Source organism: Triturus cristatus, chromosome 2_1 (genome assembly GCF_964204655.1).
Source record: "Triturus cristatus chromosome 2_1, aTriCri1.1, whole genome shotgun sequence".
In the NCBI taxonomy this organism is placed as follows: Eukaryota; Metazoa; Chordata; class Amphibia; order Caudata; family Salamandridae; genus Triturus; species Triturus cristatus.
Window position 1 is genome coordinate 7493215 of NC_140581.1, and position 20309 is coordinate 7513523.

General features: G+C 45.6%; 1 protein-coding gene across 2 annotated transcripts in view; it reads left to right on the forward strand.

The window, feature by feature from the left end:
• Positions 1–20309, forward strand: part of LOC146863599 (uncharacterized) — a 479196-nt gene that overhangs the window by 31870 nt on the left and 427017 nt on the right. Inside the window, exon 1 of one of the 2 annotated variants that reach the window (XM_085627620.1) lies at positions 11306–11408. The exons of the other annotated variant lie outside the window; for it this stretch is intronic. Coding sequence (XP_085483746.1) covers positions 11355–11408 — 54 coding nt within the window. The 5' untranslated portion in view covers positions 11306–11354. Of the gene's footprint in view, positions 1–11305; positions 11409–20309 lie in introns of those variants that run through there. 2 annotated transcript variants of the gene reach the window in all.

Here is a 20309-nt window from a genome sequence, read left to right on the forward strand (position 1 = left end):
GCTTACAGGAGAAGCAGCAGCAGGAAGGGGGTAGGTACATGTGTTTTTGTTGTGTGTCACCAGCTTTTTGAAGTGCGCAGTTGCATGGATACACTGCCAGGGTTTAAATGTGCAGTGCAGATCCTGTTCCCCAAAGTAAACCGGTGCTGTTCTTCCTCCCTTCCCCTCCTTGACATGTGTTCCCTGGTCTGTGTGTAGTCACTCTTGCACAAGGTTATCTAGGCTACCAGTTTATCCACGTGCCCAATGCTTGCAGCATCATGTGTGGGGGTGGTGTATAACAGGTTTTGGGACCTTGCCTGTGCCCTGTCCAGTTCAGTCATTGTGGGGTCCATGTTAGTTGGGACTGATGCTGAGTCCCGACATAGGAGTGTGTCTTAAAAGTGTACTGCCTTACAGCATGCATGTCCAATGTTGTGCCCTCTGACATGATGTGCATGAGGGGGAGATATGCATAGTGCAGGGACGGTTGCTTCAGTTGTAGTCATATACATCCAGGACCATGGAGGAGTGTGGCCACTACCGTCCCCTGGGGCACCTTTTCCAAGGTATCATGTGTGTCATCCAGCAATGTGGACATTCTCTGTGTCTGCACCATAGGTTGGGCTCTGTGGCATTGTACCCTGGACTAATTTGTGTTTACGTTAAGTGTGCTACATGTGTCCACTGTACAGGGTGACATAATTTTGCTTGTGCATACTCACAGTGGCCAGTGCCTGTGTGTCTTGGTACAACTATCTGATGATGGTTGTTTGTCAATGATATATGTGAACAGGCGCACGAGGGGTGGTTTGTGTACAATCAGGATTTCTTGCAGGGCATGTTTTTTATCCCAGAGGAAGAGGTGTAAGTACTTCCTCTGTCTCAATCACATTGTCTCAGGTAGGGGGGGGGGTTGCGGGCAAGGCCTACATGTCCAAACCTTATGTCTCCTTGCCAGGTCTGGCCTGTGTGTGATGTTTGTCTGGACATACACTCAACATGCAGTGACCCTGTCCTGTTGGGCATGGTTTAATGTATTTGCTAAGCAGCATGTGCCAAAAGTTCAAAGACATGGTTCCTGCTCATCCCTTTTTTGGCTAGGGTGTGTGGTGCAGATGCTGTGCTCGAGTGTCCACAGAGACTGGCACCTCTGTCTAATGTGATATCAAGTTATTTGCTGTTGTGTCATGCTCTCCATTGTTTCTCAGTGGCATGGTGGGTCAACCAACTGTGTGTTGCAGGGCCTACATATGTGCCTTCTATTGTAGATGTTACTCATGTTGCTTTTCGTGCTATGCACTGTGACCTATGTAGTTTAGAATCATGTGTCATATGTATACAGGTGTCTGATTATTTCCTGTCTCTTCACCTTGCCCACAGCATCGTCGGGGGACACCGAGGAAGACACTGGCACGGAGCTTGAGGAGGGATCCAGCAGCGGTGCCACCAGTGCTGGCGAGTCTAGCTCAGTGACTGGCACGAAGGCCGAGGGGAGTGAGGTGGAGGACCTGTCCAGTCCCACGACCGACTATGACGCTGACGGGTCCGAGGCTGAGCTCCAAGAGGGGGCGAAGGCTGCTCCCACAGCTGAAGGCAGCACTCCATCTATCGCCGCCCCCTCCATTCCCATCACCAGCCTCCCACTTGCTCGGGTCCCTTCCCGCCGTGCTAGGTGACCACATGCACGTACCCCAACAGACACAGGCAGCACACCACCAGGCAAGCCCAAGCGCACACCTCCCGTCACGCACGCACAGGGTGAAGTAGGCACACCCACTGGGTCGGGGGGCAAACGGAAGACATGCAGCCACAGTGGGAGTCCACATTCCTCAAGACCCACTCCATCAGCCCCAGTGTGGCACCACCCCGCAAGCAGCGGAGGCAGGACACCGGCAGGGGAGTTGAGTCCCACCCCCTGTCCACAACCTCCCCCAGTAGAGCTGCGACCCATCCCTCTGACCCCCCCCCCTCCTTGGGGCCTGTGGTTCCTTCGGGTGCAGGGGAGACGCTGGGGGACCTTGCAACCGTGTGCAGCGCCATTCTCACCACCACCTTTGGTGCTGGCCCACCCCCTGTGGTGGAGTCCTCCGTCCCTGCACCCACAACGCCTACCCTTGCCCCTCCTGTCCCTGCGGTGCCTGGTACTTCCCCCCCACATGATGCCCCCCCTGTGGAAGGAAAGGAAGTATGAACTGTGCAGGCAAGCTAAGGGACACGCGTCCCAATGTGTCCCCCACCAGGAATTGAACTATGGACTGCCCTATGAGCCTTGTACATATTGAACTTTTAAAAACACATTTTTTTCATGCTGAATAAAGCAATGTTTTTTTTCCTTTGAACACTACTGCTTTTCTGGTATTGCTGTTGGTGGTGCTGCTCCATGATTTGAGGTGGTGATAATGTGTTAGGTGTCTGGGAAATGTAGTGCTGTGCTGCTCATGGGGTGGACCCTGGTATCTGTGTGCCATCACAAGGTATTTGCAAATAATCTTTGTTCATGTAAGCTCTTACTGCATGGTGACAGTGTCCAAAGGTGTGTTCCTTCCTTTGTGGACCCTGACATCTTCCCTGCAGGGTGTTTCCTAAATGTTGTGCTGAGCTGTGTCTACATTGCCTTTGTGTGTGACGGATCCGTTCAACTTTGCCCATGCATGCTGGGCAATGTCTCCACCTGCATCATTAGTGGCATCCTTGGTGGTCACTGTACTTGTGTATGGAGTATATTGACATGACTTCATGTGAACATGTTACCTTTTACGCACTATGCATGTGTGTACTCCGAGCCTCGCACACATGTGTTACGTGTTCTGCAGGGTCTTTGAGCACCTGACAGACAATTGTGGGCATTGTAACTGTGGGTACTCCACCCTTTTCTTTCCATGGGCACTGCTGGGAGGACTCTGCACCCACCCCTCCTATGTCTGGGCACTGCTGGGAGGACTCTGCACCCACCCCTCCTATGTCTGGGCACTGCCGGGGGGACTCTGCACCCACCCCTCCTATGTCTGGGCACTGCTGGGGGGACTCTGCACCCACCCCTCCTATGTCTGGGCACTGCTGGGGGGACTCTGCACCCACCCCTCCTATGTCTGGGCACTGCTGGGAGTGATAGGCACCCACCCCTCATATGTGTGGGCACTGCTGGGAGTGATAGGCACCCACCCCTCCTATGTCTGGGCACTGCTGGGAGGACTCTGCACCCACCCCTCCTATGTCTGGGCACTGCTGGGGGGACTCTGCACCCATCCCTCCTATGTTTGGGCACTGCTGGGGGGACTCTGCACCCACCCCTCCTATGTCTGGGCACTGCTGGGAGTGATAGGCACCCACCCCATATATGTGTGGGCACTGCTGGGAGTGATAGGCACCCACCCCTCCTATGTCTGGGCACTGCTGGGAGGACTCTGCACCCACCCCTCCTATGTCTGGGCACTGCTGGGAGTGATAGGCGCCCACCCCTCCTATGTCTGAGCACTGCTGAGAGGACTCTGCACCCACCCCTCCTATGTCTGGGCACTGCTGGGAGTGATAGGCACCCACCCCTCCTATGTCTGGGCACTGCTGGGGGAACTCTGCACCCACCCCTCCTATGTCTGGGCACTGCTGGGGGGACTCTGCACCCACTCCTCCTATGTCTGGGCACTGCTGGGGGGACTCTGCACCCACCCCTCCTATGTCTGGGCACTGCTGGGAGTGATAGGCACCCACCCCTCCTATGTCTGGGCACTGCTGGGAGTGATGGACATCCACCCCTATGTCTCTGTCCACTGTTGTGGATCGTAGCATGACACCCACTCACCCGCCTGCACCCTTGGAGCAGTACACTGCTCACCTGGCCATCAACCCCTCCCATATACTGGTCAGATGCTGCACCAGGCACTATGACATCATTCGTGGCGTGTGTACACCATGTATCAATGATGTACTGGTGCCCTAGGGGTAGGCGTGGTACGACCCATACCCACGCTCTGGAGGACTGGGACCCACGACCGTAGCCAGGCCTTTAGAACGGGGGTACGGTGCGTACCCCCATTGTTGGGGTGCCGTAGGGGTACGCACCGTACCCAGGCCTTCAGAGCGTGGGTACGGGTCGTACCACGCGTACCCCTACGTCACTCCAACAATGGTGGTACGGCCCGTACCCACGTTCTGAAGGCCTGGGTACGGCCCGTACCGGCATTGTTGGGGTGACTTAGGGGTACGCGTGCTGCGACCCGTACCCACGCTCTGAAGGCCTGGGTACGGTGCGTAGCCCTACGGCACCCCAACATTGGGGGTATGCACCGTACCCAGCCCTTCAGAGTGCGGGTACGGGTCGTACCACACGTACCCCTACGTCACCCCAACATTGGTGGTATGGCCCGTACCCACGTTCCATAGGCCTGGGTACGGGCCGTACCAGCATTGTTGGGGTGACGTAGGGGTACAGGCCGTACCCACGCCTTAGGAGCGTGGGTACGGGTCGTACTACGCGTACCCCTACGTCACCCCAACAATGCTGGTACGAGCTGTACCCAGGCCTTTAGAACGTGGGTACGGGTCGTACCGCCATTGTTGGGGTGACGTAGGGGTGGGCGTGGTACGACCCGTACCCACGCTCTTAAGGCGTGGGTACGGTACGTACCACAATTGTTGTGTTGCTGGTTCGCGTCAACATCCACTTCCGTTGTGGCGGACGCAGGCCTTGGTGGACACGCCCCCACCCCCTAAAAGTGACCAGGCCCTGGAGGTCAGGTATGTCAAGGGCATGTATGATTTGTGACTTGGGTGGGGGTTATGTTTCCTGCCCCTGCCCCCCCCCCCTTTGCCCCTGGGTGTTGTTCTGACCTTCTGCGGCGTCTGCGTCGGTTCCTGTAGAGCAGGTGGACTGCTATGAGGGCCGGGATGACACGTAGGTTGGGGTCCATGGCTGTCCGTCGCGTACAGGTGCTCCTTGTGCGCGTCGTCCTGATTTCCCGGCAGTTTTTGGCTGCCGGAAAATATAATCCGTGCTGGGTGACGTCAGTACGGATCGTACTTCCTGGTTCGTGAAACGCAGCCTGAATGCGTCCGGACGTCACGTCGGCGCTGTCCCGGATAACATTCGTATGTATTTTTTCGTCGGTCGGTGTTTTGTACGATTCGTACGGAAATAGTGTTTCCGTACGGATCGTACTTGCATATTTGTAATGTTTATTTACCGGGTACGAGTCGGACGGAGAAAATGCTCCGTCCGACGGTTCGTACCCGGTTTCTACAGGATCGGAATCGGCACCTAATTAGCAATTCATACAAATTATTTAACCATTAATACAAATGAATTACCAATTAATAATTAATTATCAATTAATTATCAATACACATAAATAAAAAAATTATTATGTACTTTATTACAATTAAATTACTTCCCACCCAATTCCCCTACAAACCCACAACCCGCTCCTAATAATAAAAAATACAATTAACATAATTATCAATTAATCTATTAATATAAATTAATTACCAATTAATAATTAATTATCAATCAATTAATTATCAAAACATATAAATATAATTAATATTTAATTAACCATAATTAAATTACTTCCCACCCTATTCCCCTATAAACCCACAACCCGCTACGGAATGAAATTACGCAAAACTTAAGTTACATAACATTCATTAGTTTAAATAAATTAAACATACATTACAAAAATAATACATAATTTTAACACATATACTACCATACATAACACTAAAATAATGTCGATATTATGGTATTCTATATTTTAAAATTCGATATTATGGAATTCTATATTTTTAAATTCTATATTATGGAAATCGATATTTTGTACCCCTATTTCGATATTCTGACCTATCTATATTTTGATAATTCGATATTCTGTCCACTCTATATTTTAACTTCGATATTCTGGGTAGTCGATATTTTGGAATCGATATTTAGGGTGTTCACCCATATCCACACACATTCTAAGGCTTTTGTCAGGTTTCTGGGCCAAAACAATTGGAGAGACCCATTCAGATGATTCATTCTCTCCAATTATACCACCGTCCTTTAACCATATCATCCAACATCATTTTTAATCGGTAATGATACTGATGGGGACACCTCTAAGTTTTTGCTTGATGGGTACAGATCCTTCTCTAACTTTTATCCTATGGCTGAAACATTTAAGCTTTCCAAGTTCTTCAGAAAATACATCAGGAAACAATTTTGTAAAATCACTTGCACAGGAAGAAGTAATAGTAAGAACAGACACAGGTTCTTTCTCCCTTAACACGATACCTAACTTGGCCTGGTCACGCCACCCTAAAAGATTTACACCTTTGAGGCCCACATGCAGCTTGATAAAAGCACTGCGTTCTTTAAATTCAATCAACACTTCTTTGTAATCTATACAGTCAATATTAGAGCCATTGAAGCTCTGTGCTACAATATCAGGCTTGCATAAGGAGCTCAAATCAAGTAAATTCCCAAAGGACTCCGAGCAATATTGTTCTGTGATGATGGTCCAAGGTGATCCAGAGTCTGCCATAAATTCAAGATTCATTCCAAGAATACAAACAAGACATTTAGGTGGACCAATCTTGTCGGCCTAGGAATCATCATATGAGTCACGAATAGAAACAACAATTCCAGTCTCTAAATCACACTGGATATAATTTCCAAATGTAGGATCATGAGAAACATAAGGGATTTTACCTTTGGAGTAATTGGAAGAAGAAAAGGAAGAAGTACTTTTCTTTGTATTTGTATCTTTGCACATTTTTAAAAAATGGCCCAAACGTCCACACTTATTACATTCTTTCCCAATGGCAGGACAACGAAGAAAAGGGGCTAAGTGACCGGGATTACCACACCTGTAGCAGTAAAAACTTTTAGGATTAGAGCCATTCTTGACATTGGAAATTGAATTGTATGGACCTTTAGAAGTGCTAGGAGTGACACTGCTACTTCACTTGAAATAGGAGCTTTACCTTATTTGTTGAGGGACTTCATCTATTTTTCCGATTGTTCCAAAGCCTTGGCAGTGTTCATGGCAACCTTCAAGTTAGGATCGCCCATTATCCAAGGATGCTCCTGAACTTATTTACTCCTCACATGAACAATGATTTGATTCCTAATCATCTCATCAGTGATCAGACCAAAGTTACAATGTAAGGACAATGCACGGAGGGCAGTAAGGAACTTATCAAAACTTTCTCCTTCTTCCTGGGCTCTAGTGTAAATTTAAACCTATTGAGGGCAACACTAGTAGTAGGTTTAAATCTATTCTCAATACGCAAAATAGCTTAATAGTAGACATTATAATCCCCTACAGACCTGACAGGAGGGAGAGTTCTATACACTACTTGTCCCTCAAAACCTAAACAATGAAGAAAAATGATTTTCTTTCTCTCAGCTGACATGCGTTTGCCTTTAAATAAGTGATAAACTCCTCTTTCCACCTTGTCCATGGAATAGGTGGTTCCCCTTTGGTTTGAAGAAACTTACTTGGTGGGTCAAATTGCATGGTAAATAGTGGTAGACACAATATATAATATGACTGCAAAAAAAGAAAAATAGGAAGTAAAAAAAAAATTTAAAAAGCTAAAATGGTAAAAGTTAAAGTGTGCTAAATGGTCAAGGTCTGCCTGTCACCGTAGAGAAACAGGCTGAAATAAAGGTTGTCCAATGGCTGAATTAGAGAGTTAGATCTGAGCGCCGCGTTTGACACGGTGTCTCACGACATTCTGATCCGGCGTTTGGAGGGAGTGGGAATTGAGGGGACTGCTCTCCAATGGTTTCGCTCTTTCCTTTCGGACCGGTTTTTTAAAGTGGTTATTCCACCTTGTCAGTCCTCTTTCCATCCACTGGGGCTGGGGGTTCCGCAGGGCTCTGCGTTGAGCCCCACTTTATTCAACCTATATGTGAAACCGCTGGCTGCTGTCGTCAGACAATGTGGCCTAACCATGACATCGTATGCTGACGACACGCAGCTGGCGGTGACACTCAGCGGTGCCCCCGAGGTGAACGCTCCCAGATTTCGTGCAGGACTCATAGCCGTGGCAAATTGGATGCGAACCAACTGTTTGCAGTTAAATGCCAAAAAAACCGAGGTCCTGATCTTAGGTAAGCAGGCGGAGCTCTGGGGAGACCAGTGGTGGCCTCCAGAATTGGGGGTGACTCCCATCCCAGCTGCCGAAGTTAAGAACTTGGGGGTTTGGCTGGATCCTACACTCTCTTTTACCAGCCACACGAAGAAGGTTGCAGCTACCTGTTATGGTATTCTGCGAGGGCTGAGACCGGTCCTCAAATTCTTCGACCCCCCTACTCGGCAACTGGTGGTCCAAGCCTCCATTCTTTCTCGGCTGGACTATGGGAGTGCGCTGCTGCTCGGAGTGAATCAGGCGGAGGCTACTAGATTGCAAAGGGTGCAGAATGCCGCGGCGCGAGCCATCGTTGGCCTCCCTAGACAGTGCTCTGTCTCTGCAGTTTTGACCTCCCTTCACTGGCTGCCGGTCAGACAGAGAATTACATTTAAGGCTCTTTGCCTGACATTTAAAATCTTGAAGCTTTCCTCTCCTCCAGCCCTCGCAAAGCTTGTTTCCTCCTATGTTCCTACGCGGTCTCTTAGATTGGAATTTCTCCATCTGGCGGTCAATACACGGTTTAGACTGAGTAGGATGGGAGGGCGCTGCTTTCGAGTATTAGCAGCAGGATTATGGAATTCTCTTCCTGTCCATATACGAGCCCTGAACAGTCTTACTTCCTTTAGGCGCGCCATAAAAACTTTTTTGTTCCCAATCGCTGACTGATTCCCTCCTTTTCCCTTACTAGTATCGATTTGTTGTGTTGTGGTACCTGAGCAGGCGCCGGGAGGCCCCTTGGCTGGGGCAGCTGTGCGCCTTATAAAAACTATTAACATAACATAACATAAAATGTGGTGTGCCTGTCACCGCAAACAACAGGCTGGAATAGAAGATATCCAGAGATTAAAGTAAAACGTTATTCCAGTAGCTGAATTTAAGAGTTAAAATGTGGTGTGCCTGTCACTGCAAACAACAGGCTGGAATAGAAGATATCCAGAGATTAAGGTAAAACGTTATAGTATGGTGTGCCTGTCACCGTAATATGAAAAGGCATCCTACCTGTAAGGGGAGCAAAAGAGAAATCGTTGCGATGCATATAAGAGATGTACTTACCCTCAAGTACACACACTCTTGTAAATGGCCGTTGTCTGTGGGAGGAGCACAATGAAATCAATTTCAGGTGAAACGCTTCGTAAACCAAGTTGCTCAGCACAGTGACCAACCACAATGATGTAGCTTCCTCACTCAAAATGTCCGTCGACATTATGACAATGAGACGAGAGGAACTCAGTTGAAGACGTACAAGTTGAAGCGAGTATGACGTATCTAGGCAACATTCCAGGCAACAGCAGGGCGAGGTGGGCATCAAGTTCATAAGAAACAGAATGACGCGTAGCTTGGAAATCAATGGTGAAGATAGTATCCAGGCAACAGCCACCAAAGACATCACACAGCAAATGGCAGTTAGTGAAAACGAGCTTCCAAAATACATGAAAAATCCGCCAAACGGATAAAAGAGCAGCAAAGAAAATGATGTTTTCATCAAACTGCAAGGCAAGTTCATGAGAATTGATTGCAGGCGTTCCGGTATGCAGAATACATCAGGATCACGAAGATAAGGTTCAGAAGACGTCGCTGCACCTGTGCCTCAGGAAACATGTAGCAGGCAAGACTTCTTCCAGTCGTCGCCACTTGTGAAGACGCAAGGATCCATTGAGGTAAGTAAAAATACGTTTATGGTAAGCGCGGCACAGTATATGCAAACAGCCAAGACAACAGCAGTACCTGTCAAACTCAGGGCTCTGGAACATGGAATGCATTGGCGTACACACAGGTACACAATTCCATGTTCTACGAAGGGACAGAGCACAAGAGGAAAAGAAAAGTAAATAAGGATGTAATACCAACCTACCAAAGGTAGGGCTAGACACACAAACAAACACACACCAACTCAACACCAGGGTACCCTCACAGGCGCTTTAAAAATACCCATAACATACTTGGGTCTTCCTCCCCTGATGCAAGCATCCGTAGCTGAAGTGGAAGTGGTATTCTACCTTGATGGAATTTTTAATATCTGAGATCCTAGGAGTCAAAGGCAGGTGGAATGTCTGAGGCTGGTTTCTGACATAGAAAGCAAGGGGCTGAGGTAGGCACTGGGCTAGGTGTACTGCCCCCTTTACATGGGTCCAGTGGGGGCAGAGGGATCTTCCTGAGCCTTGTGGTGAGGGGGAACATGGCATGTTCTGGTGGGGCAGTGCAGGGCACGTTCCTGTGCTTTGGGGGGAATGGGGAGGCATCTGAGCATGGTCTTGGGCCTCTAACGGTTTGCTACTCATACCCTTGTCACTCATATATTCTGAGGTGCAGGCATGCCAACAGTAGAGGGCAGGGCCCATGGTGTATGGTGACAACAACACTAGCCGCCAGCAGACAGCGGCGGTGCACAAGTGAGTGTAGAGGCCAGAGGAGCAGCACATTAGGGGAGGTGGGACATTTCTCTCTCGCTGTCTCTATTTTGAACACCTATGATGAGAACAGGGTTGGTTACATTACACATAGTTTGTCCTTCACAGTGTTCCTAACTTTCTTTGAGTGGCTTCATTATTTCTTTTAATATCTGTGCCAGTGGTAATACTAGGGTCACGACTGCTACCGAACCAGGCCTGGACAGCCATTTTGGACTTCTTGAATATTATGATTTTTGGAAACAGAATGTTAATACTGGTGGTCTAGACTGGGAACACATGTTGCATTCACATAACAGAGAGATCAGCCCAGTTTGACCTACAATTCCCTCAAACTCCTCGTGCTTGCAAGTACCTCACCTGTCTGGAGACAAGCATGACCCTCTCCCATGATACATGTCTGTGCAAGTGGAATCCTTGATGTGTCCTCTTCACAAGACCTAGTGTAAAGAATATCACGACACTGCATGAGCTTCTCATGAACTTGTAAAAGGTGATTGATTAAGACACAGACAAAACAGGGTGGGCAAAGGTTAGAGTAATCAACAAACAAGATACCTGCCAAAGTAATAGAGGAAAGGCCCTAATAAGGGTCCTAATAATAATGGCCACCCAGAGTGTTGCCTTTCTAATTCTTGTAGAAGATATCAATATCGCTAACATTCCTTACTTTACTACATGCATGTGAGGAATACAAGATGGCCCCCATGTTACTTAGAATAGCTGGGAATCCACGTAGTCCTCTTTTTATCTTCAGTCTTTACCGAGTGAGAATGCCCGATTGGCCAGCCAGCTCCCGGAAGTGATTTATAACGCGTGTGTACCTTCCAGTTAACTACTCCTTACTCGAGGATGGCGTTTTCATACACAGTTACCGAGTCGTCAGACGTCTATCTATATATCCAGGTAAGCCTCTACTCGATGTACCAGGATTAACTAATTTGTTCGGACGCCAGCCTTGGGGTCAGCTTTCCTTGAGTACACCCCGATTGATCTATTCCTCAGATAGCTCCCTTACTGGACTAAAGTTAGGTTGGGTCCCCTAATGCATCTGGCCACTATTAAAACAATCCTCTTTCCTTATATTTTAGCACCTGTTTGCTCGTTTATATGACCATAGTATCTTCTGGATCATTGTCTACTGCCCAGTTGTAACGTCTGTTGTCACCCTCTCTGACGGAAATAAATGGCCGCTGTATCATATATTCCTGGGTGTTTAGCCACAGCAGAATATTACCTTTTGATAACATGTCGCCTCTTACCTTTAGATGGGCTATAAGTACATCCCCTGTTGTCCTCTGTAAGGATAAAGTAGGCGGCGGCATAACCGATCTAGTCTGCGTTTATCTCAATTTTGGACAGTCACTTCAGTGACAGATGTTACAAGAACAGATTTCTAGTGACAGTGATGGAGATGTTTCAGTAATAGTAATTCATAGTATAGATAGTCACTGCCGTAACAGATGTTACAGTAACACATTTCTCAGTGACAGATGTTACAGTAAAAGGTTCGTAGTGACAGCAGTGATGGAGATGTTACAGTAATAGTGATTCAGAGTATGGACAGTCACTGCACTGACAGAAGTTAAAAATAACAGATTTCTAGTTACAGCAATGATGAGCAGATGTTACATTAATAGTGATTCCTAGTTTTGACAGTCACTGCAGTGACAGATGTTACAGTAACACATTTCTAGTGACAGTGATGGAGATGTTACAGTAATAGTGATTTATAGTATGGATAGTCACTGCACTGACAGATGTTAAAAATAACAGATTTCTAGTTACACCAGTGATGAGCAGATGTTAAATTAATAGTGATTCATAGTATGGACGGCCACCGCAGTGACAGATGGTACTGTAACAGATTTCTAGTGACAGCAGTAACGGAGATGTTACAGTAGTAGTGATTCATAGTATGGATAATTACTGCAGGGACAGATGTTACAGTAACAAATTCCTAGTGACAGCAGTGATGGACATGTTACAGTAATAGTGATTCATAGTATGGACAGTCGCTGCTGTGACAGATGTTACAGTAACAGATTTCTAGTGACAGAAGTGAGGGAGATATTACATTAATAGTGCTGCTCCTCCCCCTGACCGGGACCGGGACCACAAGGACCAGCAGCCCCGCAGCGTCGCCCCCGCCAGTGACATCGCAGCGCGCCAGGAGGCGCTACAAAGCAGCGACTGGGTCCGAGTCCCCGTGGTGAACGCATCTCTGGGCAAACATCCTTGAACTCGGCAGAGCCCCGCTGAGGCACAGGAGCATTCCCATCCTACGCTCCAGTGCCGGCCGGGCTTTGCTGCTCCTCCCTCTGACCGGGACCACAAGGACCAGCAGCCCCACAGCGACGCCCCCGCCAGCGACATCGCAGCACGCCAGGACGCGCTACAAAGCAGCGACTGGTCCCTCCTCCCGCGAGGACACGCGAGGGACGCGCCGGGAGAAGCCCGGGACAAGGGCGGGACCGTCTGAGGCCGTCGTAGGCTGACTGAGGCTGGGCTGAACCAGGTCCTTGTCTTTTGCTTTTCTCTACCTGCGCTGTTTCCTGACCACAGGCAATCCACGCATCTTGCTGTTAGACTACATAGGCAGCAACCCTGTGAGTACTTATTGGCCTTTGCTTTGCCTGTATTTTTAGGTCTGGTCATCTTTTTGACATTTTCTTCCCGATTTACAACTTGTGTAAAAGCCATGGAGACGCGCACTTGTTCTGCGGGGACTTTGGACGCCTACCTTCTACGGGCCGATTCAATTATAAGCAATGAGATTCACCTTATAGAACGTTGACTTTCTATCGACCCTTCCCACCAGCTCCCGCCCAGTCATTTGTCTCACAGTACCGTTCCTTCTCCAATTAAAACACCTTATTCTAGTTCCCCATCCATACCTTCCACTTCTACTACACAAATTCTATCTGTCAACAGTGACGCTCATCTTCACCCCGTCATATCCTCCTTGAAGGGCCCACAAACTCCAGGGAAACTGAAACATCCTCAAGATATGACCTCAGGGAATACCCAGAAAAAGAGCAGGGCAATTAAACAACGCAACAACCCCATTAAACCAAAAATGCTAACCAAGGGCACTCAAACAGATCAAGGAGAATTCTCTCCTACTGCCCAGCCCACTTTTAACGTAACTTTATCTGATTCCAACTCACAACCTACTGTCAACCACCTAGCAGAAGAATTAAAAAGTATCCTCGATCACAAATTCGACGCCATGGCCTCCAGTTTCCTCACCAAACTGAATGACACACCCAGGTCCTTCGAGTTTAAGCTGATTCAATCCTCAGAGGCCAAAGAGCCATCCAGATCACAAGCTTCAACACTTGATGATCTTTCTACTCCTCTTACTGATACTACCCGTCCAAACGATCCGCTCTGTCAACCCGGAAAAAATATACCGCATAACGGTATTCTGCAACAACCCAATCGTTTTTCAGTAAATAGAAGTATGACAGACAAGAACCTATCCACGACATATCTTCAACAAAAGAAACCCTTCTCAAGCAGCCATTCCAATAACTCTATTATAAGGCCTCACTTACATTTAGATCGTCCAAACCTGCCGCCCGCCACCTGTCCATATATTGTAGTTCTAACTTGTGTTCCTTCCTTAGACCAAGGAGTGGCAGAATCCTGGCCCTCCTTGCGAAACAAAGTGGTGGATTGGCTAGTCAAACATAGACACTTTAATGTGCTTAATAGTAACCAACTATTTATGGCACGTAGAGCAGCCTGGATCGGTCCTTCACAAAAAACCATTCAGGGCGACTGTATTATTGCTAACTTTAGATCGCCCAGACTTGCTCGTTCTATCTTAGCACAAAAGGAAGATCTTTCGCCCAACTTAACTGCAATATCCTCTGTCCCACTTGGATTTTTCTATCGTCCCGCTACCCATCTATTAAAATCATCGAACGGCTCAATTTTATCGCAAAACAGATTTGACTCATTGTCACAAATTGAGGAAGTGGATTGACTGCTCACGACCGGTAAGTCTCCCTATACTCCAAAATTTGCACAAGCATCCAGCAAAACACTATCCCAACCAAATCCCCACCCAGAAGCAGTGTTCCCCACACAGATTAACCCACCATTCCCATTCCTTCCCAACCCTTTTTACCTTCCACATACCCACAAGCCATTTCACTTCCTCCCTCAATTCCTACAGATATTCAAGCTAACCTACAAATTATACTCCATTCAGATTCTAAATCAATCCTTACCCCTGAGGTTCCTTTCCCTGCCCAAGTAACCTTCCAACCTACCTTATCAAAAGTTCAGTAAAACTTCCTCCCCGTGACTCAGTCAGGATTATCGTTTGGAATATTGCAGGGCTTCACTCCGAGGGTTGGCTAGCATTTGTAAGGCGGTATGACATTCTCTGCTTGCAGGAAACTTGGGCTCTTTCTCCTATTCATTTAAACGGCTACAGGACGTTTTTTTCTCCTGCGCTTCCCTCATCCTCAGGCCGGGCTAAGGGAGGTTTAGTGATTTATATTTCCAACCTTATCTCAGGTCAATTTATTAATGTTTTAAAATCTGAACCAAATTACCAGATTATACTCATAACACTTAATAAACGTACCCACGTTTTGATTATCAATTTTTACAACAACCTGCAAGATTCTCAATTGACTGGTTTGTTGAAAGAAATTCGCTCTTTTCTCATAGAGTACTCCAATCAGCCCCAAGTTAAAAATTCCATTCTAATCTGGGGAGGAGATTTCAATTTACCACTATGTGAAAAAAACAACACCACTTGCGGGTTTATGGATCACAATGAATCCCCTTTTACTCATTTTTCCCATTCTATCAAAGGTTCGTTGATGAACGAAACCATGTCCCTTCTACAAATTACTTTCTCTAATGAATTATTAATTCCAACCGTCAAGTTAAGCCCTACATATCATGGCAGAGGTGCTTTGACTTGTATAGATTTTATATTACTATCTCTCAGTGCAGTCAATCTAATTACCAACTTCTCTACCCATGACTGCGTCTATAGTGACCATTTCCCCATCTCTATTACATTGGATTTACCCGGTTCCACCTCCCATGTAAAAAACTCTCTTCACCAAGACAATCTCTCAATGAACCGACCAAATGGCTACGCCCTAAAATGGTCTTGCATCAATCCCGAAAAATTCTGAAAAAGATCATAATAGGGAACAGGGCAGCCTTTACAACCTGCCTGGCGGAGTCTTCTTCTTCTCCCGAGGTAGTAGCACATTTTTAAACTATTATTACTGAGATAAACAAGGCCTTGACCATCTCCCTTAAACCTAAAAAGAAATCAACAGTTAGCTGGTTTAACTCCACCTGTTCTAAGGCATATAAAGCACTCAAATTGGCCCTAAAGAGAGTCCCGAGAGACAAAACTGAGGTTTCCCAATGCAGAAAATTCTACAATGAGTGCTCAAAGAATCGCAAGAAAGAATTAAAAGAAGAACTTTGGTCTACCCTACAAAACAGTTCCAAATTAAAGGATTCCTCAGCATTTTGGGAGGTTATTAATTCATCATTCCTCTCAGGCCCAAAAGATCGTGGCACCCTAGAGGTTGCCATAACTGAGCATGAATGGATCAATCATTTTTCGCATATGTTCAGTTCAACACACCCTCTTTCGTCATCTCCATATCCTCTTACCCAGAACATCCCAGCCCTTACTTACGCATCCAACTCCCCTCCTCTTGATTTCACCCTGGCAGATATCACCTTAGCTCTTAAAGCCAGTCGGGGAGGGAAGGCTCCAGGGCCGGACGGGGTTCCTGTAGACTTATATAAGTCCAACACTGATCTGTGGTCGGAGTCCATTTTGGTTCCAATCTTTAAAAAGGGGGATCGCAACAGTCCGTCCTGCTACCGACCCATCTCGTTGCTTGATTCTTTGGGCAAAGTGGTGGGTCGTGTTTTACTCGACCGGTTACAATGTTGGACGGAACACAACAACATCATTTCCGACCTCCAATACGGCTTTAGGGAGGGTTTGGGTACTATCGACCAGGTCCTGAATTTAGTTTTACTAAGAGGGGAATACGTAAACGCGAAGGGAGGTAATTTCCACATGGCTTATGTCCACCTCTCTGCAGCGTTTGACTGCGTTTCACACGCAAAATTATGGTCCATTATGTTGGACGTAGGGGTGGACAAGCCCTAGTTAATTACATCCGAGAACTTTACTCTGGCGCCACTGCTAGACTGAGGTTTGGTACAGGGGGCCAACTCACTTCACCTTTTAGGGTAGAGCGGGGAGTAAGACAGGGCTGTGTCCTGGCTCCCTTCCTTTTTACCATCTATACTAACGGCTTGGAGGCAGCCATGTTGAAAGGGAGCCAGGACCTACCTCTGATCAATAAGCGCCTAATTCCTGCATTATTATATGCTGATGACGCGGTAATCCTCGCTCGTACCCCACTAGAACCACAACGCTCCCTGACCCGTTATTACAACTTCATGTCCAACTTAGACCTAAAAATTAATCCACAAAAAACATTCATTATGACCTCTGGCAAAACACCATCAAAGGGACTAGGTATCTTCATTACTACCACCAAGATTGAACATACAACAACCTACCCCTACTTAGGAGTGGTGATAGACGATAGGGAGACCTGGAAAAGGGCAATTGAGACTAGAAACCATCAGTTTCTAAAGGCCACAAAGGCTCTAGTGTCTTTTACCCAGAGACTTGGAAAGAGATCCCCGAAAGAAATCTTAGAAATTTACCGCCCAAAGTGTATTACCACCGCCACTTATGGTGCAGGTATATGGGGATATGTCCGAGTAGATTCCATCCAAAAAACTGAAAACAGATTTTTGAGATACTTACTATCAGTCCCTCAATCTTCACCCACCTACTCATGCCACCAAGAACTCGGCTTGCCATTTATCACCGATCTCATCCGATTGCAACCGATCTTGTTGTGGCACCGTATCTGGACCTCAGAAAAGCTGTCCTTAACCAAAGAAATCATTAAGGATTGTCAAAAACTGGATCATTCACAAAAAATTCCATGGTTACATTATGTCCAGAAATTCCTCAATGATCTGGGTCATCCTAACTTCTATTCTGCTCCATATGACATGTTAAGGATTTCCCGAAAATCATTCAAGGCGGAATGTCTAAAACATCTTGACGATCTTCGTTTGGCAACAGAAGTCAACACATCTTCTGTTCAGCATTCTTTATTGATTCAAACTTCTTTTAAGATTGAGCCCTACTTGACCTTAAATTTGCCATTTTACGATGTTTTTTTACTCACTAGATTTAGATTTAATAATTTTCACCGATTAATCACCTTCCCCAAACCAAATGACTGGTCAAGGGATCTCTCCATCTGTCCCTGTGACGATATTTCTTTGCAGTCCCTTTTACATGTCACTTTCTTTTGTAAATACTTTTCTGAACCTAGAAAACGGTGGTTGAAACCTGTTCTGCAAATGTCAATACGTGAATGTCGTCCAGCTTTACTGGCACTACAAATGCTGGATTCTCCCGCAACATGCTTTAATATTGCAAAGTTTTTAAAATTTTGTATAAGGCACAGAACAAATCTTTAAATCCTAACATTTTGACGTTCTGATGGCTAGTTCTATGCCAACTAATTTCAAAAATTGCGTTTTATAATCATATTTCTAAATGATTTTGTATATGAATTTTGTCCATAATTTAGACATTTTGTATCTGACATGTTTTGCTATCTCCGTGTCTAATCGTCCTTACATTGAAAGAGATTGGTTCGTCAGATTCCAGAACGCAATATTACAATAGGAATCTTTTTAATATGTTGTATTTGTACTTTGCTTTTATGGATGTGCCTTGCTTTCCGAATAAAGCTTTTATATATATATATATCTATAGTGATTCATAGTTTGGATAGTAATTGCAGTGACAAATGTTACAGTAACATATTCCAAGTGACAGCAGTGATGGAGATTTTACAGTAATAGTGATTCATAGTATTGATAGTGACTGCAGTGACAGATGTTACAGTAAAAGATTTCTAGTGACAGCAGTTATGAGCAGATATTACAGTAATAGTGATTCATTGAATGGACAATCACTGCAGTGACAGGTGTTTTAGTAACATAATTCTAGTGACTGCAGTATTGGAGATGTTACAGTAATAGTGATTCATAGTAGGGACAGTCACTGCAGTGACAGATGTTTTAGGAACATAATTCTAGTGACAGCAATATTGGAGAGGTTGCAGTAATAGTGATTCATAGTAGGGACAGTCACTGCAGTGACAGTTGTTACAGTAACAGATTTCAAGTGACAGCAGTGATGGAGATTTTACAGTAATAGTGATTCATAGTTTGGATAGGGACTGCAGTGACAGATGTTTTAGAAACAGATTTCTAGTGACAGCAGGGATGGGGATTTTACAGTAATAGTGATTCATAGTATGGATAGTCACTGAAGTGACATATGTTACAGTAACAGATTTCTAGTGACAGCAGTATTGGAGATGTGGCAGTAATATTAGTTCATAGTATGGACAGTCACTGCAGTGACATGTTACAGTAACAGATTTCTAGTGACAGCAGTGATGGAGATGTTACAGAAATTGTGACTCATAGTTTGGATAGTGTCTGCAGTGACAGATGTTACAGTAACAGATTTCTAGTGACAGCAGTGATGGAGATGATACAGTAATTGTGATTCATAATTTGGACAGTCACTGTAGTGACAGATAGCTTAATTACATAATTTTAGTGACAGCAGTATTGGACATGTTACAGTAATAGTGATTCATAGTATGGACAGTCACTGTAGTGACAGAAGTTACAGTAACAGATTTCTAGTGACAGTGATTGAGATGTTACAGTAAAAGTGATTCATAGTATGGACAGACACTGCACTGACAGATGTTAAAAATAACAGATTTCTAGTTACACCAGTGATGAGCAGATGTTACAGTAATAGTGATTCATAGTATTGATAGTCACTGCAGTGACAGATGTTACAGTTACAGATTCCTAGTGACAGCAGTGATGGAGATGTTACAGTAATAGTGATTCATAGTATTGACAGTCACTGCAGTGATAGATGTTACAGTAACAGATTTCTAGTGACAGTGATTGAGATGTTAGAGTAATAGTGATTCATAGTATAGACATTCACTGCACTGACAGATGTTAAACATAACAGATTTCTAGTTACAGCAGTGAAGAGCAGATGTTAAATTAATAGTGATTCATAGTATGGACAGTCACTGCAGTGACAGATGGTACTGTAACAGATTTCTAGTGACAGCAGTAATGGAGATGTTACAGTAGTAGTGATTCATAGTATGGATAGTTACTGCAGTGACAGATGTTACAGTAACAAATTCCTAGTGACAGCAGTGATGGAGATGTTACAGTAATAGTGATTAATAGTATGGGTAGTGACTGCAGTGACAGATGTTACAGTAAAAGATTTATAGTGACAGTGATGGAGATGTTAAAGTAATAGTCCTTCATAGTATGGTTAGTCACTGCAGTTACAGATGTTACAGTAACAGATTTCTAGTGAGAGCAGTGATGAGCAGGTATTACAGTAATAGGGATTCATTGCATGGACAATCACTGCAGTGACAGATGTTTTAGGAACATAATTCTAGTGACTGCAGTATTGGAGATGTTAAAGTAATAGTGATTCATAATATTGACAGTCACTGCACTGACAGATGTTAAACATAACAGATTTCTAGTTACAGCAGTGAAGAGAAGATGTTAAATAAATAGTGATTCATAGTATGGACAGTCACTGCAGTGACAGATGGTACTGTAACAGATTTCTAG